The 27879-nt window shown below is 41.8% G+C and overlaps 1 protein-coding gene across 14 annotated transcripts in view; it reads right to left on the bottom strand.

The window, feature by feature from the left end:
- The window catches only part of AOPEP (aminopeptidase O (putative)), a 406505-nt gene that overhangs the window by 18886 nt on the left and 359740 nt on the right, over nt 1-27879 (bottom strand). For 11 of the 14 annotated variants that reach the window (XR_014062842.1, XM_081522460.1, XM_081522504.1 and 8 more), the window contains one exon: nt 6851-6967. The exons of 1 other annotated variant lie outside the window; for it this stretch is intronic. Coding sequence is in view for 10 of the 13 variants with exons in the window: in XM_081522460.1 (XP_081378586.1) it covers nt 6851-6967 (117 nt within the window). In the remaining 3 variants the exon portion in view is untranslated. Of the gene's footprint in view, nt 1-5581; nt 5715-6850; nt 6968-27879 lie in introns of all 14 variants that reach the window. 2 more of the 14 variants (XR_014062841.1, XR_014062843.1) reach the window with 1 other exon arrangement.

Raw genomic sequence — 27879 nt, 5'->3', positions numbered from 1 at the left:
GTGACTCCAGAGACCTGTTGATCATGGAATGTTTTCAGTTCATAGAAACTATGCTTTTGGTCCAAATGAAATTCAGAAATGGGCATCAGAGCTGTCAGACTTTTGTGGGCCTTCAATTATACGTTCCACCTGTAGACTTCAAAGAAAGGCTGTAGTATTTTAAAATAAACAATGAGTTCTCCTATTGATGAAGTATTAACATTCATGCCCTCCCTGCAAAGGGAGGTGGCCAGTTTACATGGTTTTCAAGGGCTCTTTCCCCAGAGGAAAGGCAGTGGTGGCGGAAAGGCCTACAAGGTAGGATGTTTTTCTGTTTGCAATCCACCTTGGAAGTGTCCTTTTCAAGAGGAAAATGTAGACAGACAGATGCCGGCTTGGCTTTTTCTGGGCACTAGTGGTCAAACAGGTTTGTTCTCCCTCACTAACCTGCTTCTTCAGATTTACTTGCTACTACACTAGTTTGCAATTCCTTCTTTTTCTTCCATGTGAGACATCTCTGCTTTCACCTCCCCCAACGTTACAATCTTTGGAGCTTTGAGAGAATACAGTTGGCTCGGGGCAGCCCCTAAACGTAGTTAAACAACTTTAAGCTATTCCACCCTGTGTTGTAATCATCAGGCACTTCGCTAGATGAGATGAAAAAACTGCCTTTTGTGGTCAGTTGCTTTAGAGCAATGGTTCTTTAACCAGGATGACTGTATCCCCCAGATGATATGTGGCAACTTCTGGAGACATTTCTGATTTCCAAAACAGGGGTGGGGCAGGAAAGGAAGAGAACTGCCACTGGCATCTCAGGAAAAGGGCTGGGGATGTGACACATTTTATAATGCACAGGACATCCCCCAACAGAGAACTATCCACTCCAAAGTATCTGTAATGCTAAGGCTGAGAAACTGTGGTTTAGAGTAACCCCCTCCACCATTCCCGGATAGCTCAGCTAGTAAAGAATCCACCTGCAATGCAGGAGATCCTGGTTTGATTCCTGGGTTGGGAAGTTCCCCTGGAGAAGGGTTAGGCTACCCACTCCAGTATTCTTAGGCTTCCCTGGTAGCTGAGACAATAAAGAATCCATCTGCAATGTGAGAGACCTGGGTTCGATCCCTGGGGTGGGAAGATCCCCTGGAGGAGGGCATGGCAACCCATTCCTATATTCCTGCCTGGAGAATTCCTGCCTCCTCCATGGACAGAGGAGCCTGGCGGGCTACAATCCATGGGGTTGCAGAGTGTTGGACACAACTGAGTGACTAAGCACCTCCACCACAGAAAAAGCCAACAAGCCCCCAGGTTAAGGATTCTGTGACCAGATGCTGCTCAGGGGCTCCTAACAGGGGGGTAGATTCTACTACTCTCTTTCTCATGTCCAGTCCTGATAGATTAGAGAGACCATATATAGGTGGTTTGAGCTAAACAACAAAACTTGACCATTTCACAAGAGAATGTGAATGTTACATGACTTCAAAACCTCTCATGTTGTTAACAATCCCACGAAGAAGGGATTAGTGGCTCCATTTTAATCCTGAGGAGGCGGAGGCTCAGGAACCTTGGCCACAAGTCTGCAGGGAGGAGGCAGGAAAGCTGGTGAAGACTGTGAGATCGTCTTGTCTCTCGTTTTCTTAACTATGGGTGGCGACTCATTTGTAGCTGTTCAGTCACTCAGTCGTGTCCGACTCTTTGTGACTCCACAGACTGTAGCACACCAGGCAACCCCATCCTCCACTATTTCCCAGAGTTTGCTCAAACTCATGTCCACTGAATCAGTGATGCAATCTAACCATCTCATTCAACCCCTGCCGCCCTCTTCTTTCGCCTTCCCAGTATCAGAGTCTTTTCCAAAGAGTTGGCTCTTTGCATCAGGAGGCTAAAGTATTGGAGTTAGTGGGTCATAGAATCAATTTGTGCATCAAAATGCACACGTTTAAAGAAAATGAAATAGGAAATAATAGCAAACATAAAAGTAGTTCTGTGAAGCCCTTTTTTGCCAGTTAGTTGTGGTCAAAAAGGCTGACAGCCAGCAGACTAGTCCAGGTACTGCTGTGCAGATTAGGAAAACGGGGCCCAGGAGGGTGGGCGATTTGCAGGTGGCCACCAGCCGTTTGGGGACCTGTGACCACATCCAGCTTGTTGCTAAGATGCCTCTGCCAGTACCAGGTGCAGATCTGGGAGAGCGGCACCCCTGAATACAGGTTGGGGCCAGGGGCATATGGAGACACGGTGCTCACTCCTTCCCACCCCAACCTAACCCAGGGGGTCTTTTCCTTTCAACCAACAGTGCTTCCCCAAATACAATGAGGGGAAGACCTGGTGCTGATAATGACCTCTCCCAGAAAATTAATTTTCTGGCTCAGCCTACCAAATGATACATCAGAGCTGAGCATGGTACCGTGGGGGAACTTTCTAACACCCCACCACTCCCATCCAAGCCAGATGAAACAGTGAGTGGCTGTTTCTGAATTTTCTGAAAATTCACCCGGGGGTGCCCCAGCTTTGAAGTGTTGAACTGTAGTCTATGGAAATAAAGTTGCTTCAAGGTCAGCTGTGGGGCTCTTGGGGAAAAAGGTCACACAGAGCCAAGGTGCATGGAGCCTCACCTTGTTAACACGGAAAGGCTATTTTTACAGCTGAGGAGACCTGCTAAAGCAGGCAGGAAATTATTTTAAAAGGGATCTTAGAAAATACCTTTTGTTTCAAGAATCAGTTACATATTTTAAAACCTTTATGGGGCTTCCGTGGTGGCTCAGTGGTAAAGAATCCACCTGCCAATGCAGGAGACATGGGTTTGATCCCTGATCTGGGAAGATCCCACATAACCATAACTAAGCCTGTATGCCACAAACTATTGAGCCTGTGCTCTAGAGCCTGGGAGCTGCAACTACAGAAGCGCGTGCACTCTGGAGTCCATGCTCCACAATCAGAAGCCACCGCAGAGAAGCCTGCGCACCACAACTGGAGAGTAGCCCCTGCTCGCTGCAATTAGAGAAAGCCCCCGCAGCAACGAAGACCCAGCGCAGCCAAAAATAAATAAAATTATTTAAAAACACAAAAACTTGATTTTTGTTTTAAAAAAAAAAAAACCAGTATGGGTTCTTTGTTTGAACCGATATGCTCAGAAACTATAGACAATGCATTTCTATGAACTAAGTTTCCCTTTCAGTTCATTTTCTGACCTAGTTTAAAGCAGCCCAGCATATGGCTAGAGGTTTCTTTAGTTGAGGAGGTAAAACATGGTAACTACTCCTATAGCTAGTACTACTTCCTAGGCTAAGGAATGCAAACGTTCCCCCATCAATGCCCCACTTTTCAGATGGTGGCAACAAGAGTGTCAAGGCAAGGTACAAAATGGCCTAAGATGACACACATCACTGTACCCGGCTTATTACATGTGCCCTCATGCACATTTCCTTTGAAGATTCTGAACACACGTGTCCCTCCCTGCAGGGCAGACCTGTGTACTCACACCACGTGACGCAGCACACGGAAGACAAGAGGCATGTAACATCGAAAAGTGTGCCCTTGACAAGCAAACAGCTGGCAAGTAACATCAACCTGGCTGCCACACTCAGAAATCCTGACCAACAGACTGGACATTCTGTGAATACAACTAAAACACAGAAGCAGCGCAACTAATACAAATACTGAGCTACAAGGATAATCATTAAAATAAACTTCCCAGTGAGACAGCACCAGCCTACCCACACAAAGCAGGTGGGAGGGAAGGGACAAGTGGGTGTGACAGCACAGAAGGTAAAGCAACTACTGAATAGCGGGACTGGTGCACGGTAGCACAGGCTTCTCACACAGTCAAGACTTCTGGCCCATCAAGAACATGCTGCTCCACCAAGGAGAGAATTTCACAGCGTTGGGCAATTAGGGGATTAAATGAGCTATGGAAAGAGCAGGCTCACCTTCTCAAAAAGTGACCTCACATCTATGCTTTTAGGAGAAATGCTAGTCCCAGGAGGAGTGGCAGGAGAGGGGGTGCGCTTTACGTACCTCCTGGAAATGTGAGGAAAAGCCCTGCTGTATGAGCACTCCCTGCTTCTGTGCCACAACCCCAGCCCCACACTGGCCGTCCTGGGCTGAATTCTGCAGACACCTAATTCAGCATCATGGTCCCAGGGCCTATGGCAGCGCCCTGAACACAGAGTGTCAGCTCCCTAACTCACATGGTTCCTTGCCAGGAAATTACCTTTGGAGCCATTTCCCATAGGGATGCTCTGCACACTACCTGCCACACTCCAGCATCTTCAGCCACATTTTGAATGACCGCTATGTATTACATATTTGAAAGTCCTGATAATAACTGAAAGGAACTATATGTTTGGTCAAGGAGAAGCACCAAGAATAAAGTCAGAATCCTCATTTTTCCAGCAAATAATTCTTTCTCCCATGAAATGTCCTGTCACTTAAAGGCAGATGGTCAACAAAATTCCTGCTAATCAGTGTCACAATAAATCACACTTAACTAATGAAGTTTCTAGAAAACACCCTGGTTGGCCAATATCCTATTGCTTTCCTGGTTCTGAGTGACATTTCAAGGAAACCTCACAGTGAGACACGCTGTCAGTGTAACTGAGTAGATGCCAGGGCCTCAGAGGGCCTGGGAAGGGGGAAAGGCAGTGGTATGTTAGGCCTCAGGGCCCTAAGGCCCTAATCCAAGCCCTATCCACCCCTGACCTCAATCCTACTGGTCCCAGGGCAGGGGTCAACAAACTCAGGATAGGGCAGGCCAAACCAGCCCACAGCTAAGAGTGCTGTGGATGTTTTAGAATAGCTTTGAAAAGGAACAGTAACAAAAAGAATTATCTTGAGATGTGGTAATTATATGAAATTCAAGTTTCAGGGTCCATAAACAACTTTACTGAAACACAGGCACTTCTGTTTGCTGACATACTATGGCAGCTGTTAACAGCAAAGTTCAATAGTTGTGACAGAAACTGTATGGTCTGAAATATTAAAATCTGCTCCTTTACAGAAAAAGTTTGCTGACCCCCATCCTAGCACATGTCACGTTCACACCTTTGCATGCTGTCAGCTCTGTATGGAAATCACTCCTGGACCCCCCTGGCTTTGTATGGCCAACTCCTTCTTGCCCTTAGGTCCTGGCTTGAATGTCACCTTTTCTTGTGGCCTTTCCTGAACTCTATCTAGAGACACTGAGCTCACTTTCAACCTGTAACCTCCTTTGTAGCTCTTCTATGAAACTATCCTGTTCATTTACTCATGAGCTGTTTTTCCAAAAGAATCCCAACCTGCTGAGGGTGACCCTTGCCATTGCTATATCCCTACTGCCTGGCAGAGTGAGGATCTGTGAACTGCATGGACCACGCCAGTTCCTTAAACCAATCAAAGCCTCCCCCAGGCCCCAGTCTCTCAACACCAAAGAGCCAAGCCTGAAGAGACTGCTCTGGCTTTGGACATCACAGTGCAGTCTGAGACACAAAACAAGCAGCCAAAATAAAACCGGTTATATTTCTCAAAGGTTTAAGAAGTTACATATAACAACAAAGTTGATCTGTAAGTTAAGAACACAATGTGCTTTATGTTTATGCCAACAGGAATGGGGGAAAACAGGGTCTCCCACCTCCCAGCTTCTGGTGAGGAGTGACAGGTGCCCAGCACCTGCTTTGATCCCGCCGCCTTCGTCTGCCCACTGTCCGTCACTGGGGCCTGGCATTTCAGTGGTATTCAGTCCTGATTAAAGCATAACGTCATGCCTATAAATAGAAACCTCTTTTAAACACTAATTAAAAATAACAGGTTGGCATTTGGAAACTCCTATAAACAAAAATATAAGAGCTGAAATAAACAGCAACAATTGCATGTTTGATCTATGCTGAGATGGGTAAAAAGCTACATATTTCCTCTGGAGCTTTTCAATTAACTCCTGAATTTATGTGAGGGTTTTAAAATGTATAACAAATGCCCATCTTACCTTTTAATCTAATAATGAGCAGGCTTTTCTTGACTTACTCCATCTTAAGAATTGTGAAAATAATTTTAATAATATTTTATTTAACCCAACATGTCCAAAATATCATTCTGACACTGTAACTGATGAGAAGAAATTATTGAGACATTCTGCTTCTCTTTATATTATGTCTCCAGTACCCACATATTTCACACTTACAGCTCAACAGCCACACACACGAAGTGCTCAACAGCTACATAGGCTAATGACTACCTTATTGGACTGTACCGTTTTCATTCATTTATTTGCAAATGAACACAAATCAAATCTGTTTGCTTTTTAAGAGTTTTATAAGATAATTTTTCTGTTTTTTCTTTTTTTTACATAAGATGACTAAATAATTATTTATTATTTTATATATTAAAAAAACAACCGTGGAACTCATCTTAGGATTCACATTGCATTTCTTAATAAGCTAAAAGATATTAAGGACCACATCATATTGCTTTCCCACAAGCATCCAATTTTGCTTTTCAAACCATGGCTGTTAAGATTTAGTTTTCATTTCCTTTACACATGGCTCCCTTCCTGTCCTAACTGAATGCAACCAAGAAGCTCTGGCATGTCTGAGCCAAGTTTCCTTAATATGCAACAGGACGGCGCCATCGTCATGCACACGATGATACACCCGAGTTCATAATTCAGAAACCTTCCATCCGTCTGCTCATTCCTTTAGAAGACTTATGTCTGTCTTAACAATTTAAGAGGAAAGGGGGGAAAACTCAGGACTTAAAAATACTGTGGTAATGACCAGGATCAAAGGCCCCTACTGGGGCACACAAAACCAGGGAAGCGGTTCCAATAGTCCGGGGCACAATGGGACCATCAATCGTCACCAGCAGTGAGGGCCCATGGTTTAAACTCTGAGGTTGTTCTCGTTACCTCGGCATCCTGCTCCGAGAGGTGGTACGTCCTCTCAAGGCTTTGCAGAGTTCGCGGAGTCACAGTCTTCTGCTCCAAGAGACGCTCCAGAAGCAAGACCAGCTGGTCTGGGAGAAGCTGAGGACAAAACCACACAGCCTGTGAAGATGCCATTCAGCTTATAAGAAATTAAACCCAAATGTTTAGACCAAAGCCAGCCAAACCAGGGTAACCTAGGCACTCGCAGTGGCTGTCTGAAACATGGGAAGACTGGAGACCTGACTCTGGTAAAACCTCAAGGCTTACATTGCTTCTCCAAAGACACTGCATTCTGGCGCCTGATGAAGTCCTACTTTCCATGGGTTTTCATGTCAGTTCTGTATTTAAGGGCAAAGTAAAATTGTGTTTATCTTTTTTTTTAGGTTGTACACCATGAATTTTTTTTAAGATGTACAGTGTGATGACAATGTACATATACACCATGAATGATAAAAACTATGCTTACCTTAAAACATCACCATGGTTTTATTAGATCTTTTTCTTTTCAGGATGCATTTGCCAAAAAATGTCACTTAGCCTAGACAAATACTCAAGAAACCATCTGATCTTAGGTAAACACATGAAAGTTTAACAGAAATAAGAAGCAACTTTCATATTTCCTTCTTTAGCACATAAATCTTGCAAATGTACACCAAGAAATAAAGAGCATGCAATGAAACTAGAGCCATGTCTCATAATCCATTATAAAAACTGTAAGTTTACTATTCCATTTAAAAAAAAGGTTGTTATGTATGATTATATACATACACACACCCACCCACCCACCCCAACTACACAAGGTCACTCACATTCCTGAGTTTTCTTACAGGGTAAGTAAAAATGGCATTCCCATTTAAAGGCAAAAAGAGGAAGATGTTTTTATATATTAATAGTTCAAAAATAACACAAACTAATCTGTGAAGAAACAATTCTTGTAAAATCCAAGAACTTAACATATCTGTCTTATTCACTCTACCACAGTTCCTAGACCAGCCTCTAGCAGAGCAGAACTCAAACTATTGACAAAAGAAAAAAAAAATCAGTTTAAGATGCAACTTGTAGGAACCAAAAAATATTTATTCTAAAATGAAGGTTTTAAAACAATTACTGTGAATTCCACTATTCACGACATTTAGCTTTTCCCCATTCCTGCCTATGCCCAGACAATCCTTGTCAACTAACCCAAATTTACAGTTCTGAAAGCCAATACTATAGCAATAGAATATTCACAAGAACACCTGGATTTTAATCTCTATTTTGTTCTCTAAAAGAAATTTTAAAAATTACTGGCTTCTCCTCCATCCTCTCTCTTTACCTTTCAGCCCCCAAGTGTGCACTCTGCCTCCGCCTCCCGCCTCCATTCACACACACTTTCCCAAAAGGTGTTTGTAGGAAAACCCAGTAGAGACAGCATACATGACATTTACCACGTAATTCCACAAAGAAAGCATTTCCTATTACTTTCTCACCTCACTTGTCTAAGGTCTAATAAAACCCCCACTTCCCTCTAGACAGACGGACACAAAGGCACAACACTTGATTCTTGGGTATTTTCATTTCATAACATCACTCCAACCGCTAAAGAGTCAGGGGTGGATCCTCTCTCAGGCTGACAGAAGAGAGGTGCTTCAGCAAAAACAGGGTTACAACTCAGCACTGACCCTGTGAGGTTATACAAGAGAACACTTAATTTCTTTCCATTAAAACTATTGTGTTTGTAAGATGCTTTAAAGATATCAATTTACAACATAATGTCTAGTACCAAAAAGCCAGTTTTCCATTTTCTACAGTTTCAGACACGAGGCTACTTTTAATATCTTGTTATTAAATCTGCTGTTTTATAAAACAGACCAAGTCCAGAAGCCCAGCTTCTGCGGCGCATCCACACCCTTGTGTACCATTCACACTGTGAGCACTTGACAAGCGGGCCCTCCTGGCCCCGGGCAGAGGGAGGCTTCTCACCCTGCCTCTGGCACTCCTGACCAGGAAGCAGAGCTGAGACTCAGTGTATGCCCCAGCACCCGGGTTCCCTCACTGTCTTTCCCATCCATCTCCCTGCAGGCTCCCCCTCTGGATCTTCCTTCTCTATGTTCTACGCTTTTCTCTGGTGGAGGCTAAACCTTCAGCCCCAGCCCTGAGTGTAACCCTCATTCCCCACTAAGGCCACTCCCTGACTGCCCTCCTGCACTTGAACCCTTTTCATGGAGTCTATTCTTTCTCCTCAAAATAGTCTCTCCCCACCCCAAGGCTACATCCCTTTCCAAAGCATGCTCCATGTGCCTCCACCCCCAAACCCCCCCTCAACTGCAGTGGCCTGGCTGGTGCCCATCCAGCAGCAGCCCACCTGCCTGTACAGGGGCAGGGTGGGACGCGTCCCCAGATAGGGTCAGAATGGCTGGCCAGTCCTGCATCCCCATGGGCACTCTCAAAATTCATCAGCAGTGCTTCCACAGGCAGCCAATTCAGGGTAGCCACAGCTATACAAGAAGACAGCTTCTAGGGAAAGGCCCAGCCTGATACAGCACAGAACACCCATCACCTGGGGGTAGGGGCCTCAATCACTAACTAAACACAGCAGGAACAAGCCCAGCCAATTTGCGGAACTACAGAGAAGGAAAGAGTAGAAAGAAAAGCATCTCCCTATTATATGCCTGAGCTTACAAAGAGGCCTATTGTCAGTTGAGGATTTGGTTTAGACTAGAGAGACCCAGGGAGGAAAGAAACCCTGGGTAAGATGACCAGTTTGGTCTTCAACTTACCATAACTGGATTTAACCAATCAACTCCAGTTCAGAGTTACTAATATGTGATCCTATCAAAGTATCTGGATTCACACTTTTACCTCTCGTGCAGTTTCCTTCCAAACAAAAAGTTCATACATACCTGCACAGAGAAACAGAACCAAGAGGATCACTGCAAGTTTTTGTCCTCTCCTAATTTTACACAATGGAAAAATACTTAAGACCAAGCCCCCTGACTTAAGATGGGCAGCCAAGATGGAAGGGAGGGGAGTCAAGCCTTGGCAGTTATTTGTTAAGTTTAATTTACTTTAATTGGAGAAAGGTAAAGAGCAGGCATGCACACACCCCACCAGCTCTCCCTCCTCCTTCATAAGGCATCCCATGACTGATGCAAGAACTGGCTTGTTCAGAGGCAGGCAGAGGCACCAAGGACCAACACAGAGAACGAGAACATTCTTCCAAAATGTGCAGAACTCTTCAGAAAGGACTTGTGCAAATGACTTTCAGTAAACAACCTGTAGCCATCTGGCTTTCAACTGTAACTCTTCTAATGGGGGGGGGGGGTGTATTTCAAATCAGTGATCAAATGCTATTTCAGTACACAGAAAACAAAACTAATTCAGTATCCTTCACTCACAAATGAGTGAGTAAACATTACATAATTTTCACATAAGATTAAAGATTGAAAAGAGGATATTAAAGCAAAAATGTGGTAAGTCGCTCACTTTAATACAGCACACTTCTCTTTGTAAAATAAACATTTACGCCCTATAAAGCCACCCTATAATGAAAAAGAAATACTAAGTAATAAACTAAAATGTTTGCAAAGCAACTGAGAGATATTATACATGAGCAATCGAGTTCAGACGCAGTGCTGGGTGCCACCCGCCCTGGCAGCTGGCACAGCAGCACTGGGAAATGCTGTGTGGGTCACTCCACTCCCACCCACGTAGAAATCAAATTAAATTTCACATGACTTCTAGGCCAACTGTGTTTAATACAGCAGTATGGAGCAGGGTGGAGACAGACATGGCTTTAGTCACACCATGAAGTGATTAAGAAAAATAAAGCGCTTGCTTCAGCGCATTATCTCCTGAGAAAGCAGCCCCTTCTAATATGATAGAAAGAATCTGCCTTTATTTCTGAGGGTCTAGTAGCGCTTACACCCACAGTTCAACAGTGATAGGAATAGAAAGTTCTTTCCTTTGCACAAACAAGGAACTCATGACGACGTTATTATTTTTTTCATATGGAAACCAACTTGGTATTTTTAAAATGCATCTGCCTCAGAAACTCAGACAAAATAGGTATGGGGTGCCAAAGTCATGCGGGTACTTGAAATAGAGAACTTTACAACACTGGCAAACTTGACTCAAACACAGAAAATAAAACACCAAAGAAGGTCAAGTCAATACAATGAGATTTGTTAAGAATTTTAGAAGTCTGTATTCTTGCTCTAAACATGGAGGATTCCATGACTGCTAATTACCCAGAATTGCACAAAGAGAGAAGAAAAGTCTACCTTGTAATTTTTCCCAGTCAACCTAAGGGTTGAGGCAAGCCGCACAAGTTTGAACAGTTCTAAAGGGTTTCTACACAGGCTCTTGGAAAGAAAATATGGATTTTCCAAATCCACCCTCCAAGTCTACAAGGAGCACAAAGAAAACAAACTCTGACTCTTTCCGAAGCCTCGCAGCCTCTTACTGCTGTCACAGGAGCATCATTCACTCCTGGCTCCCTGAAGACCACCCACACAACCGAGGCCCCTCCACCACTTCTTCCACGAGCAGGACTCTGAAAGGGCCAGCTAGCATCGATCAGATAATGTTCCCAAACGCGTCTCACTACTAACCTTCCACAGGCGGGACCAACACAAGGAACCCGGGGCACGGAAATGTCCATGTCAACGGCTGCACCCCTCCAAAAGTGAAGGCGGGCAACTCCCATCGCAGCCCAGCTGGCGAGCTGCAAAGCTGCAGCCGCACACGAAGGAAGTCTCAGAGAGGCTTCCAGACGGGGAGTGAGCCTGGGACTAATGCGGCCTCCGAATGACAGTGGCGTGAGTTCTATTATTACCCCATTATCACTCTGGGATCTGTGCCTAAATGAAGCATGCTTCCTCCCTGATGCCATTTCCTTTTATCCTGGCTGGAGACTAAAAGCGGATCAATGGGGGCAATACATATGATGTCACTTCACTTTACAGCAACGGCCTCCCTCTCTTTCAGTTTGTCTGAAATACACAGAAAGATCAATTCTTCCCAAAAATGGTTAAAAAATGCTTAGGGAGCATTCTTCTTCCAGAAAAGCATTCTCTGCTATATTTGTCTATGTTACTACGGCAGGAACTGTTTACACTGAACAAAAACAGAAGAAATGGGGGAGGGAGGAAAATCTCAAATTCTCCGGTACGCTGGCTGAAATTCAACACAAGCAGGGTCCAAACCAGAATCAGGGCGGCTGACCTTTGAAAGTCACACGTTTTCTGCCATAGACGCACAAAAGAGACAGCAGTTGTCCTTTGCCCCCACAGAGATGTAAAAGGTCTTTTAAATAAGATGTCCCCCAAAGTCTTACAAACTTCTTTTCACTCTTCTCAGAAAACACACCCACCATACCACACACTCTCAGGTGCCCCCAAGGTCCATAGGCGTGACAGCAAACTGTTCCCATTCATATACTCTTCCCATTAAGGGCAACAAGGAACTCTGACTTAAGGACACAAGACAGAACTTAAATCAAGTTATGTTTCAGATGCCGTTTCAAACTAAAATAAAATATGTAAAAATCTCTAAAGCTGTATAAATTTTCATACAATGACTTTTGAAAATGGTGTACAATGAAGATAAAATCTACGAAGTTCCTCAAAACAAGAGTTCTTCCTCACCATCCAAAAAGAAACACAAAGTCCAGAGTAACAGAACTCGGTTGAAGCTGACTGACTGCTCCAACACTGGCCAGGGCCGTGGCCCTCACATCACTGATCTTTCATCTGTCATTTTCTTAATGATAAACATTTTTAAGCGAGAAAAATGAACAATTTAGAACGCTTTTAGTCTAAAATTACAACTTGTATAGCAGAAAAACCCAATTGATCTAAACTGCTCCTGAAAATAAAACTTACAAAAGAAAACCATCCTCTCCATGTTGGAAGAAAAAGAATACATTTTAAAGAACTGCCAAATTTAAGAATAGAAGTCTCTGGTTCATATTATTTTGGGGGCAGAAATTTGATTTGCCAACCAATGAAAGTCACCAAATAAAATAATTAAAAATGAAAATGATTTTCTTCAAAATAAAGGAATCAATGAAGAGATGTATTTATCCAGCATTATCAGTAGTTCTGATTATCAAACATCTTTATGGACAGTATGTCTATAGACAAATTTTAGGGAAACTCAAGCATATTTATATAACCCATTTCACACAGAAAAAAAGTATATACTGTATTTTGGGAAAAACAAGTCTAACAGCTGCAGCTCAAAAAGGTTACCAAGCTTTTGAGCCATGGTTTTGTTTTGGTGCTTCCAAAAGTGACACCACAGTGACCAAAATACACACCATTATTAGCAAAGAATATCTGAAATAATTCACTGGCATAAATCATTCTCAAGTCTCACTCATCTCAGATTACAAGGGTCAAATTTTCATGTGCTAACATTTTCCTAACTTTTGTAAAAATATTATTAGCCAAACTGTATGCAATTTGATACAAAGTGTTATTATTTAAACTACATAAAATGCAATCCTCTTGTCAGCTCTTATAATCATGTACACTAATGGTTTATGTCATAACAGTTTGGAAAATAAATCTTTGTAAACACTCAAACTGAAAATTCCAAAATATTTTATAAGAGATGCTTGGTATCTTTGCATCTGTTTTCCCTATTCAGGAACTTGCCAGACCAATAACCAAAGGGGCCAAAGGGACACCATTCCTGATCTGAATTTTATGCTTAAGAAAACTATTGCTCATGAAGAAGAAACTATAAATTCCTAAATGATTCAGTCCATTCATCCTGTCAGGAGAACACTCATGCTCCATGTAGGGCTTGTTTAAGGCTTTCTAAAGAATTTGGAACACTTGAAAGACTCAGATACTTCTAACTTCTTGTATTCACAGGTTTTTGGTTTGTTTTTTTTTTCAATAGAAATCCCCTTCCTTTCTTTAGAAGTAATGCTCTTATCTAAGTTAATATTGTATTTAATAATTTATCTTCCATAAGAGTATACATTTATCTTAAATAAGAGTATAGATTTTATGAATCTGAATTTCTAAGTTATAAAGTGATATTTTCTAATTCAAAATTGTTTGCATACCAGCTAATTTATGACTTTCAAAAGCCCACCATATGAAAAGACCTTTATTGTGAAAATTGACTGTCAAAATCTGTGTGTCAAAATCGTGGCTATGGTATACAACCATCACGCAACAGAATATTAAGCAACCACTAAAAAGAATGAGATACAACTGTTTCTGTAGAATACTAAAATGGAAAGAAATGTTATTAAGTGGGTGATAAGTTAAGAAGAGAATGTAGATTATGGCTGATTTCTGTGAATAACCTTCTAAAGATACACAAAAAGAAAGAAACTCTTTACATCAACTTCTTCCCTAGTAACCTACATGAGCTGCTTGGTCTTTTTTTTTTCTGCCCCTAGATCAAGCGGAACTATTTTTCTTAAATCATGTTAAAAATTTCCCAGTAATTTACTTACAGGATGAGAAGACCCACTTTATAAAGAAATTTAATACTGCAATCTCAGCACTGAAATGCGTAAATGATTAAAGCATATGCTCTAGCAAAGTACTGTGCTAGAAACCTGGAAACCAGGGTCTTCTGTAAAGGAGTTAGTTAAAAGTAGATCCCCTAGCAGGAGTATGCACCAAGAAATCTATCACAGTCTCTTTATTCTTAGTCATAACAATATCTGAAAGCGACATAGATCTCAAAAGTTTTGATGTCAATACTTCTCTAAGCAGAGATGAATAACACCATTAAATTAAGACGTAAGTTGTGTGCAAGCAATGCTCAAATACTGAAAGAATTACAGGGCACTTCCCTTGCTGCAATGTATTGAAAGTCAGTCCTGAACACAAGGGTTTATAAGGTATAAAGAATAAAAAGGGAAAAAAACAAAGAAATATAGAAAGAATTTAAAATTTTCCAAATGCTTTGAAAATATACATAAAGCACTGCATCAGTCACATGCTCAGATTTTTATGTTGTCATTTATAATACAAATGAACCATCAAATATTTCCAGAGTTTTTTTCCAAGGGAAAATCAGTAACTGTAATTTCACTCAAACCCAGAATTTCTTCCTTTCTTTAACTTCCGCTATTACTCCCAATATGTTAAAATCAGATAATCTGTGAGGGATAATCTGTTACAAACTTAGTACTTCTAGAAAATAACTGCATCACTGTTAGATTCTTTTTAACATTCAGTTGAGTTGATTTTGTATAGCCCTACGTTCCTGGTAAAAAGTGGTCTATAATGTGCACAAAATTAAGGCGTTCATATGCACAAATAGAGGCTTTCCCAGGTGGCTCAGTGGTTAAAAAAAAAAATCCATCCTTCTGCCAACTCAGGAGACCTAAGTTCGATCCCCAAGTCAGGAAGATCCCCTGGAGAAGGAAACGGCAACCCACTCCAGTATTCTTGCCTGGGAAATGCCATGACAGAGGAGCCTGGCAGGCTACAGTCCATGGAGTAGCAAAGAGTCGGACATGACTTAAGAGACTAAACAATATTCCTGAGGATTAGGGATATTCAGTCTGAAAACAGTGGTTTCCTCCATTAATTACAGGTGGTTAGCAAGTGGCGGGGGGGGGGGGCAGGATTTACTGAAATTAAATTCTTTAATATTTTATGGATAAAAATAGGATCCTCTTCTTTTTAGTTTATACAAGTAAAGCTGAGTTCAAACAAAACCATATTTTAACCTCTATAAAAAGAACGTACCTTTTTAAGGCAACGCCTTAAGGGGTGGAACCCTATCTTGCTCATTTCATGTGTCACCTACTTCATGCCAGATACTCTTATCAAATTTAAATAAAGGACTTAATGTCCAACATGGAAAGATGGAGTAATACAAAAAAATGACTCCAAGAACAGCTGTCAAGCAATGGTTCAGCGATTTAGGTAAAACTCCACTGAAAGAAAATTTACATAGCTACAGATGAAAATTCAAGCCACAAGTGATGCTCACTTCTCCAAACAAATCCCCAAAATACACAAATATATCAACATTTTTAAAAAGTTTTGGAAACCTGTATAACAGATTTTTACTTTAAAAATTAACGGTAAAATAACCGAAATGCCTCCTCAACTATAGTTGGAAGCAATCAACAAAATGATGGTTCTGCAGTGTTTTTAAACAACTAATGAATAAGCTAGACTGCACTGCATGTAACAACCCATCTCGCACGAAGCGCAAGGATTCAACAGCAGTATCCTCTCACAAAGACCTGTCCCTTTGCTTTCCAGTCTCTTAAAACTTGTTATTACATATTATATTATAAAAAATTATCAAAGTTAACATCTATAAAAAAGTAACCCACAAAAACACTAACAAGAGTTGCAAGGTGAAGAAAAGCCAAAAAAGAGGAGGGAGAAACCAACTCATACTCGGGTGCTCGGCTTAAGACGAACGACTGAAGAACAGACACACACACACTCAAATTTTTAAGCAGAGAACATAATTCACAAACAAATTTCACTCTTGGGTATTTATTCTGGTGGAAAATACTAACGTTCTATTACTCCTAGTTCCTGTCCTTTTTTCTTCATAGATGCATAGTCAAAACAACATGAGTTATCACTTTCGTTAAGATTTTAATTTCTAATCTTTTTATACTTTCTACCAAACTCAAACTAAACATAAATATTAGTCACATGTTGACAATTTGTTTTGGTTTCTGTCATAAATTCGACAAAGAAACACATTCTTAAAGATATGTACAATCAACCACAACTAAAGAGAAATGGAGGTGTGAGGTGGAAGAGGGTGAGGAGTCCAAACACAAAAGTTACTGCTGTTAAAATAAAGCAATCAAGTTATTTTTACTTAATAAAAATGTGGTGAGAGTATTGTACAATTTACTATCCAATGTCTCAGTTTTCTCTCACAGAATGATTTAACGTATATAAAGCCCAGGAGTCAGATTTCACTCCAATTCCATACACTTTCGGACTCTAATCCAGACATTTTATATCCTGGATTAACTTTGAAAAGTTTTATTGAGGAACAGAGCAAAGAATTAACTTCTTAAGGGTCACTTAGACACAGAAATTCACATTATTGAAAAAAACAATGGACTTAAAAGAGCTTCAGGAAAAAAAGGGCAGAGAACAAATTTCACATACTTTCAAGAAATGCTTCCTTCATTTTTAACGCTTCCTTCTCTCCCTTGCATCTCAACCTCAGTGCATGTGAAGGGAATAAAAGCTCCTAATGGGTCAGCATTTTGTGTGAGAGAGAAATGGCTGTCTTATGTGCACATCATGTGAGACAGCGAAACAAACAGGTGAATGGGAACCAGAACCATAAACTGAGTGCACATGAATGATGCCAGCTTTGTTTATCCAAAGTTGCATGCTATGTACAAAGGACTGAATAATTGATAAATTAATGCACTTCCCATCACGATAAGAACTACTCCCAACAAGCAGACTGAAACAGTATTATAAAAATGTTCTTACTGTTATCACAATTCAGACATTATATGTATATACACACATATATATGTATATATATATTATATATATACATATATATAAAAAAGATTATTCAGATAATCTTATGTCTACTGTGAGCTCGGACTTGGACTCATGGTCCGGACCAGCCTGAAGCTGGTTATAGGAGCAGGAAATCTGAAATTCGGCCTTGTTTGCTGCCACAGAAAAATGCTCTCACGTGAACTCAAATACGTCAAAGGCAATCAACAGAAGTAAGTCTTCAAAGATGCAAAACAGACACATACTTATTAACCACTTATTAACCACGGACCTAAAATCCTACCAGGTCTGAGACCTACCAACACCTTTTCATAGTTCCTGGTTGGCATGAAGATGAGTAAACATAATGTACGTTTACTAGTAGCAAGTAAACTACTAAAATCTCAAGTATTCCAAGTTATTCTTCAGAGACTCCTGAAGCAACTTCATACAAATTGTACTCAAGTTTTGGCATTCTTTTTATATGTGCCTTTATGTATGTATAACATGCTCATATAAGAAAAATTTAGTAGTATTTTATCAGCATAATATGTTTTAATAGCACAGAACTTTTGGAAATTATAAGAAATGTTAAGACATTTCTAAGTTTTTGAGTTGTTTATTCAATTTTAATGAAAAACAGTCAAGTCTACAAAAAAGACAAACCTTCCCTCTCCTGGGTATCCAAGCTCATCTGCTTTATAAATTTCAAAATTTATGTTAAAAAATAAACATAGAGAGGAAATGAAACTATTTTCTTTGTGTAGTTTTTAAGAAGTTTTTCTTCTATAGTTAAAACTAAAAGGAGAAACTTCAAAAAAATGTTTTACTCTCTACATTTTAACAGAATTTCTGCAACTGTGCTTTTATGGACGGTAAGACATACCAATTATAATCGACACATTCTATTTCAGAGTGGAGCTTGACTTACTTATAACAAATCAACTTAAAACACCAGTGATCACAGACCTCCGTCAAAACAAAAAGTGAACACAGATCTTTTAATTTACTAAATGAAACTTCATAGATTGAAAACCATCTTCCTGCTGATTTCACAATGTAGGATCTCATCTCAGAACTTTACAAGTAGTAGTTAACCTTTGAGACAAAACATGAACAGGCTGCTCCCTCTAGGGCAATCCTGACAAAGTTTTCTAAATAGTCAAAGTTTAAAACTTGGGCTACGTTTCCAACTAAGAACGTTTTCTAGGAATTGACAGTAAAGACCCGAACCCTTACTATGTTGGCACACACCCCTTAACAAACAGCAAAGAGGGCAGTGCTCTAGAGACTCAAGTTAACCTGTACAACACTTCTGAAGAAGGTTCCAGTCTGAGCAGTGGTTTGTTACCCTTTTCCTTTAAGTAAGCAGCACTTCAGAATGTATTTGTTTAACCGATCTGTCTTCCTTGAAGGTTTCATAAATAAAATACACACAAAAAATTACAATACCAACGCCCATGTCCTTGAATGCACTCAAAGTTCAAAATGTTTACAAGCACAACGGTGTGAAAACAAAGGCAAGAGCCCTTCAGAAGCACCATATAGTATTTTTGAAGGCAACTAAACTCCCATTCACACCAAATGATACCACCGTGGTAGTGGGAATGCAACCTCCACAGAATGGGCTGTTAGCTGTGAGCAAATAAGGACAGATTTATGAAGCAGAACGATCACGAGTGAACCAAACTTGGCTTTCTTTCTTGCTGAAACTCATTTGGTGGAAAGACTGAGGTTAAGAGGAGGAAAATGAGAAGGGATTTGGTAGATGGGGAAGAAACCACCTTAATTCTCCTAACGAACACCAGCTGACGGCCCCTGGCCCGACCTGGAAGGAGGAAAACGTCTTACTTACTGAGGCTCCCGTCGGGGCGCAGGCCGGAGCCTGGAGTCCGCCCAGATCCGTCTCGGGCGCCGGCTGATATCCGCAGCGGCCGCCGCGCACCGCCTCCTCCTCCCGGGCCAATCCCTGGAGAGGCCGCCGCCGCGCCCGCCCCGCCCCGCGGGCCAGCCGAGCCGGGTTCCCACCATGCGGCGCCCCTTCGCAGCCACACCCCTGGCCCCCACCCCGCCCCGCCAGTCAGCTCCCACCCAGTAATTACTCTAATTAGAAGTTTTAGTCTCAGCAGTTAAACAATGTACGAACCAGTCCCAACACAGCCTGCAATTCAAATGGCTTTGAGAACAAAGGCAATCATAGCTGTGGCAATTTTTCTTCTAATTTACAGAATGTGAAGACTTTCTCTCATTGCTCACTGTACTTAAAAAAAAAAAAAAAATTAGCCTCTAGTGTAAATGCCACTTCACAAGGATATTAGCGTTGTCTATGGAAAACACTAGACCATGCCCTCCCGTTACAATAAAGACAAAAAAAAAAAGAAAAAACACCGTCTCCAAAAAGTGAATATTGAACTTGTGAGTTTAGTCCCTCCTGCAGAAGAACATTCACAAATGTTCATGGATCACCTGGTAGACACGTGAAAGATGTACAAAGATGTGGGAGGACTGTTTTCTTTCCAGTTTACAGATTATGTGAATAAAAAGGAAAACTACCCAGGGCATCTTTCTAGTAAACAATCTGCATAATTCTTAATTAGTCCTGGTGGAACTGATTAGGCCTATCTTCCCCAGAAATTGATAGTCCCCAGAAATTGATAGTCCATTCACAGTTCTGAGTATTAATCTCTTCAGTTTGAGATGTACAGGGGGTATTTCAGGATGAGGAAAATTAAAACCATAAAACATGTGCTTAGAAAAATTAAACACAAACAAAAAACACCCCAGAAAAGCCTTTCTATACTTTTCCAGTTCTGGTTTGATCTTTAAAGCAATCTGCATCCATTTTAGAATTACTCAATAATCTAGAAATTAAGTTAATGTGAAAGATTATAGAAAATAAAAACCGCCTCAAAAACATTGCATAAAATAGGTTGTATGACCCATGTCTTCCCCTTTAAATATACATATTTCAAAAACATTTTTAATTTTTTCAAAATTTCAGGTAACTATGGTTTTTCGTCCCACTCCACACATTTACTAGATATGTTCTAAAATTTCTCCATGTTTAAATGAAATCTTAATTGCCACACTATGGAAAATTAATTTAGTACTTTATTTTATTACAAAATGCTATGTTTGTTTAGCAGCTAAATTTGCCTCTCTAAATATTAATGTCAGGTATCTGAATACAACTCTATTATAAAGTTTCACTGCAGTAACCACCTTGAAAGTTAATCTCTTTTAATAACAAAAGCAACTAATTTCAAGTTAAAACAAGTAGAAAATAAAAAACAAAACCAAATGCAAACTTTCAAATAAGAAACAAAACCAAATGCAGACACTTTCAAATGCTAATGTGTCTATCACACCTAAAACTTGAAAGCCCTGAAAGTAACAGGACATTCCTAAATACTTAAACCAAGAAAACCAGGTGCCTGGGAAATAAAAACTTTAAAAGGATTACCAAACACTTGTGCAGATGAAATAAACACAAGGAGCAACTGAGGACACAAGGAGAAAGCTCCTTCAGGAAAGAGCTTATATTCCCCCAAATTTATCTTTTCCAAAATTCCCCACCAAGTCAATATCTAAATCTTTAAATGCTTTAAAAGTTTTCTTAGCTAAGTCTGTATCTTGTGTGCAACACAGGACACCACTCTTTAAATGTTGCGAACATTAGTAAGTTTGAGGCATATTTTCAAATGTATCACAACATTAAAATTAGTCAATTTTTTAAATGAATTTTTTCAGTTTAGAAAATGTATGATAGCCACCTTCAGATAATTAACAAATATTCTTCAGTAAGGCAAAAATAAAAAAAAGTTACAAAGTATACCAAAATGTTCTTGCAAAAGTAAACATCTAACAGGCAAGCACTATGACGCAAATTTATTTCAGAATTTACCTTTAAAAGGAAAAAGCCGTTGCTGATTAAGCTGTTGGTCTGCAATTTTGCTTTAAGTGCAAAAGGTAGAGAGCAAGATATAAGATAAAAATCACATACCACATACTGTCCTCAGAGTATCTCCACCTAAGAGTTCTCACCATCATCAGATTTCAGTTCTTACTGATTCCAATACTATTTGCTCAAGCTCTTTTTATAAACACCATTTCCCCCTTTGCAAGCCAAATCAATAGCTGTATCCCATGAAATTATTATTTTTTAAAAGAAACCCTATCTGGGAAACGCCCCCCCCCCGCCCCCGCTTTCCTAAGCAGAGCCCAGTCGTTTGCCGGTCAACACTGCTGGAGCCACCTGTGCCTCACACCCACCTCCCAACGGCCTTCAACACGGAGGTGGGTGACTCCTTTCCAAGGCAAGTCCCCAAATGCCACTACCAACTCGGCAGGGCCGGCTGACCGGCTGGACTTGCCCTGAATCCTTGCACTTCTTGCTCCCCGCTGCTCTCAACTAACTTAATCTAAGTTTAATTAGTGGGACTGACATCTGTCCTCGGAGCATGTTCCTCTCTCAAAGCAAGGAATGATCCAAATTAGAAGCATGAGGGCAATGGATTATTAATGAAAGAAACGAACATCGAAGTATCCTGGTCTCAGTGGAGCTGCGGCTGTGGTGCAGCAACCGCGGAACTCTCTTGGTTCCAGAGCCGAAGTCCCGGTGAGTGCGCAGGATCCCTCACTACGGACAGAAGCCCTGAGTTCTTCGCCAGAGGACAGAGCCACCAGCGTCCACCGGGAAGGAGCAGCAAGTCTCCGCAGGGAAGAAATGGTGTATGTTTGGGGGCGGGGGAGGGCGGTGTAGGGAATCTCATATGACTGACTCCAAGCCCCAAAGCCCGGCTCCAGGAACGGTTTAACCACGCAAGGGGTTCTTCCTCCCTACTCTGGACACTCACCCGACACTGGCTGCGAGGACTCGGCTGAAGTCTGCCACCCGTGACACTGTGCAGGGCGGCCTCGTGGCCTGAGCATCAGCCCACCGCGCTTGGAAGGCACTGCCAGGGTGAGACAGTAGTGGGGCGGGGAAGGGGGGGAGGGGGAGGGGGAGGGGGCGGGGGCGGCGAAGGGGTGGGATTGGCGGGGGCAACCGCGGAGGGGCATCCTGGCCCTTACCCCGCCCCCTCCCTCTAAAGCTGCGGCCAGCTCTCCGCACCGCACTGCGCGGTCCGTGTGCCGGCCCTGCCTGGTGCAGGCAATGCAACTATCCCTGATAACCGTCCTTTCCTCCGAACGCCTGAACAGCAGGCACTGGGAGCACCGTTCCGCAAGTCACCTGCAACCCGGGTCTAAGCCCACCGGGCTACTCACCTACTGACCTTGGGCGCAAGTTCTGCGCCTTTCCTTCTCTCATCCATTAAAAACTCCATCCCACTCTCAAGGGTGTCAGGAAAGGGTCAGGAAATCCGGAAACAACACGCCTGGCGCCCTCTCCGTCTTTATAAAGACCCTCTCCGCTGGCTCCCGGGCATGAATCTACAATGGACCACCGACCTCCCCAAAGCTCCTTAAAAGACCAACTGTGCAGACAAGTAGCAGAGAGTGGAGAGTGACCCTTACCAAATTAACCAGCCAATGTAAACCAGTTGCCCAAGAAGCTCCTCTCTCCTCCCCGGAGATTTCCAGGGTCTCCCCCAACCTCCTTCATCAGGCCTGCACTGCTGTAAGGACTTGGATTATTACACCTACTTTGCCCACCTCGGCCAGGCTGGAGGGGTTTCACTAATCTGCACAACTCTGAGCCCCGACTTCCCACCTCTCTGTCCTCTGACTAAAACAATGACATGTGTGACCAAATGTGTGTTGTTCAATATGCTCATTTCCAGTTCCAATCCCAATATGAGCCGATATCCCCCCTGCCTGGAATTCTCTTGCGCTCGCTCACTATGTGAATTACTTTTCAAGGGCTACCTTTTTCAAGAACCCTCCCAGAAACAATTGGTGCATTTTGGGTTTTGTCCTCTGATTCATTCCCATGTAGGCAGTTCTATTAGGCCCTGTAACACAATCATTAGAGCGCCGCGGTGCAGATGCTCACATTTCTGAGCTCCTTGCAGGCCTGGGGTGTCTTCTTCCAATCTCCCCAACCCCCAGGACCCACCACAGTCAATTCTGAATTAATGTAACCTGTCGTGTAGCAAGATCAAAGTTTCAATCTTGAGCCCATTAACACTCATTTTTAGCAACTAAATGAAGAAAATTTGTTAGAATCACTTCAACCTTAGAAGAAAAATTTTAAGATAATAAAAAAAAAATCTTACGCCATTAATTTCACAGGAAAAGAAAGCCTTTACAGGTAAATGGCCTATCTATTTTCAGGGACATTTTCTACTAGGAAGCTGTTGACAGATTAAGCAGAGCAGCTCTTGCTTTATGCAAATGCAGATGGCGCTTTTCTCCCAGGGAACTTCATACATCTATTACCTCAGTTGACTTTGCCATGGCCTTAGGGTGGGAGTGAGGGGGAGAAAGAACGCACTTCCCAAAATTTTAGAAGAGATGATGGACAAGGTCTCCTGCATTGCAGGCAGATTCTTTACCGTTGAGCCACCAAGGAGGCCCTAGCCACTTAACATACAAAGTGGTTAAAACTACACAAAATTTTAACAGATGTGCACACCAAACAGGATGTTTATAGTGTTAAAAATAGAGTATCATTTTTATTGGAGGCTTTCCTTTGAAGCTAAGTTAATAAAAACAAATTATAGTACAAAAACGTTCACAAAACATGATTAAGTTAATGAAACCATAATACTTGGATCATTCTTTTGAATAGAGAAATGCTAATGTCCTTCAATCTAAAATTATAAATTATTTGGATGTCACACTTAAAATTTCTTCTTATATTCAGCTGTGATACTGGATATTATAGTAAAATAAAACCCGACTTAAGCTAAACATATAAATGACTTTTTTCCATTGTGTTATAGCATATATGTGTGTGTACAAGTATATGAAAGTGTTAGTCATTCAATCAGACTCTTTGCGACCCCCTGGACTGTAGCCTGCCAGGCCCCTCTGTCTATGAGAATTTTCCTGCAAGAATACTGGAGGGGGTAGCCATTCCTTTTCCTAGGAGATCTTCCTGACCCTGGGATCAAACCCAGGTCTCCTGCATTGGTAGGCAGATTCTTTATTGTCTGAGCCACCAGGGAAGTATGTGTGTGTGTGTGTGTGTGTGTCTGTGTGTGTGAAGCGTGTGTGTATCTCTGTGTATGTGTATTTTTCCTGATAGTAGTTATACGAAACTGTAAAAGAAGCTTTAAAAACCCATTTCTATCACCACACCCTGTATTTGTCTTCTATCCAACCTTCTGAGCTCCCCAATTCACTTACCCTTTACATTATCCACATTCTCTGGTATAGGAAGCAGGACACTGTGTGTGTGTGTGTGCGTGTGTGTGTGCAGGCTCAGTTGTGTCCTACTCTTTTGTGATCCTATGGACTATGGCCAGCCAGGCTCCTCTGTCAGTGCATTTCTCCAGGCAAGAATACTGGAACAGGTTGCCATTTCCTTCTCCAGGGGATATCCCTTCCTGACCCAGGGTTTGAATTCATGTCTTCCGTGTTGGCAGGCGGAGTCTTTACCACTGAGCCACCTGGGAAGCCAATCAGGATAGCAGCCCATCCGAATCCCTGGAACCTGTGACTATATTAGGTTACATGGCAAAGGGAAATTAACATTGTTAATCAGTTGACCTAAAGATGGGGAATGATCCTGGATGGTCCAGGAGGGCCCAATACTATCACAAGGTCCTTGTACGTGAGGAAGGAAGGGAGGAAAGAGACAATCAGAGAGATGGCAACATGAGAAGGACTCAGCCTAACCTTGCTAGTTTTGAAAGTGGAGGAATGTAGGGACCTCAAAAAGCTGAAAAGTCAAGGAAATGAGTATTTTCCTAGCGCCTCCTGAAAGAAACAAAGGCCTGATGACAGCCTGATGTTAACCGAGTGAAACTGATTTGGATGTCTGACCTACAGATACTGTAAGACAATAAATCTGTGTTGTTTTAAGTCACTGGACTTGTGGTAATTTTGTTACAGCAGAAATAGAAAACTAATACATCTGGGTTCCAAGTTCCTCTTATAAGCAACCTCACTGCTTTTTAATGTTTGGCTCAACATGTGAGGCAAATAAAAGCAATCTTTAAAATCTCTCAGCTATACCTGCACTCTAATCTTCTAAGGGAGAAGATTTCTTCCAAGTTCCTCCTCTCACCTCTGCCCAAGTACACATCTTTATGGGGGGATCTCAGGCTCATTTCTAGTGGCTGTAAAGTTTGTGGGGTCACTGGGGTGGGATGAGAAAGAAGAAAGCTGGATAGGAGGTCTAAAAGCCCTTTTGGGCCTGGTTCCTAACTGCCTGGCTGCTTTTATAGTGCCACGGAGGCCAGGGCAGAGCATGTCAATGAAACAAAGGACAAACATGAAACAAAGCGCCATAAGCAACCACGTCTTGATCAAATCTAGGAGCGATTCAAGTTAATAAGTAACATAACCCCACCACCTTTTTCATGGCTTTAATTATTACAGCCAGTAAAAATATTCAGGCCATCTCTGTTTAGGGATGTTTTATTTACCCCTAAAGGCTAAAGTCTTCATTAAATGCAGAAGAGTTGTGTTCAATTCAACACATATGGTGAGAACAGAGGCCAGTTTACTCTAATTTTTAAAGTGTCATTCCCTCTTCCCCCAAACACAGACACACAAACACTATACACATGGACTCTGAATACACAGAACTGCAATTACAATCTGGCTAGATCAGATTTTACATTATTACATAACTGGTTTAAAAGTCAGTCTTACTTATGAATAGTTTTCCCTTATTTTCTGTTTCTGTGAAAAGAAAGTGAAAGTGACGTTGCTCAGTCATGTTCGACTCTTTACGACTCCATGGACTGTAGCCCACCAGGCTCCTCCATCCATGGGATTTTCCAGGCAAGAATACTGGAGTGCGTTGCCATTTCCTTCTCCAGGAGATCTTCCCCACCCAGGGATCGAACCCAGGTCTCCCGCATTGTAGACAGACACTTTACGATCTGAGCCTTTTCACGAGGCCATTTCCTACACTGTTCAGGGAGCATGTTACTGCTGCTAACAGGGTCTTCCTTTGCCCCTAAGTGTTTCATTCACATAGGTTAAACCGGGTTAAGGTCCTGAATGGCAGAGGACCTACCTTTTGGTTTGAGGAGCTTGACAAAGTGTATAAGTAGCAAAAGGAAAGGGAAAGAGACTGAAACAACCCACACATTCTCAAGATCAACACCAGTATTTTTTTTCCATTGTGTAGAGACTTTCTCAGGGAACGGCCTGATTAGGATGTTTTCCAAAGTTCACACTGTTACCTTTTCCAAAGGAAAACCACTAAACAGCCGTATCTTTCTAGGTAAACTCTTCACTGAGGAATGAAGTACAATTCTTTACTATGTCTTACATTAGAAAAGCCATTTTCCCCAATCATTCCTCACCCGGATGTGTTTTTTATCTTTCACTCTCACCTGGCATTACTGCCTATGGAAATGAAATGGCATGAGAGAAGATGGGATCATTCAAAATTAAGTTACCGCACCCCTTCAAGAGGAGGCTGAGCTGAGAGTGGTTCTGTGGTACACAGACGGCCCCACCTCCACGAACATGCAAGCAGGAGAGGACAAGAAAGTCTGCAGCACCAAGAGGCATCTCTTGGAGCATGCGGTCAGAGATCAGTGAAGGAGAGGGGTGGGAGGAATACACCTCTGCTCTCCCCTTTAATCTCAGGAATGGAGACGGGATTTGGGGCAGGACTGGAAAATGTGGTGCTTCAGGCAATGGGAAGTAACCCCAGATGAAACACTGCTGGGCCTGCGCTTCTGACCTTCCTCCTTTAGAAAAAGGCGCTTATCATGTGGCTTACAATGGTCTAAGGCTAGAAGCTAAACTTGACTTTGTATCTGATTGCCAATTTTAGTGGCAGAATTGCACATCATGATATACAGCCCTGTTCGGTCTCTAGTTCTCGGAAAACTATTTCTGGCAGCTATATTCTAAAGGGGGGAAATAAAATGCAGACTAAAGAGGCTGGGCATTAAATTTTTACAAAGGACAGGGAAGTAATGGCCGTTTGATTTCATACACTCCTATCAATGCAGATGCAAGCCTGTAGGAAGGGGCTTGGGGAAGCATAGCCTGCTGGGGAAGCTGTCAGTTCAAAGTCGCCTGATACTGTGCTCCTCGATCCCCTACTGAAGTCCCATACTCTCCTCTTCTAGTTCCTCTTACGTGCCCCTAATGCTATTCTTATTATAATCCCAGAATTAAATTAAAATAGCATCTTTAACATGCTTTAGTTCTGGGAAAAGGAAATTATCAATCATGCAGTAACTATAAAAAAATTAACATCCTGAAAACTGTTTTTACAAAATCTGAATTAAAAAATGTCAACAATCTTATTTAATCTGCCATCACAAATCATTGTTCTTGACAATAAATAACGCCTGTGGCTACTTAAAAGATTTCTTAAAACCAGTAACATAAGAAATGAATGAGTATATAAACATTTATATATATAAACAAGCATGATGCCCATAGTAGGGATAAACAAATTAGCAA

Source organism: Giraffa tippelskirchi, chromosome 1, assembly GCF_054371585.1.
Source record: "Giraffa tippelskirchi isolate mGirTip1 chromosome 1, T2T-mGirTip1v1.2.pri, whole genome shotgun sequence".
NCBI classification, from domain to species: domain Eukaryota; kingdom Metazoa; phylum Chordata; class Mammalia; order Artiodactyla; family Giraffidae; genus Giraffa; species Giraffa tippelskirchi.
The sequence above is the reverse complement of the archived record's forward strand: the minus strand, read 5'-3'. Positions and strand labels throughout refer to the sequence as shown.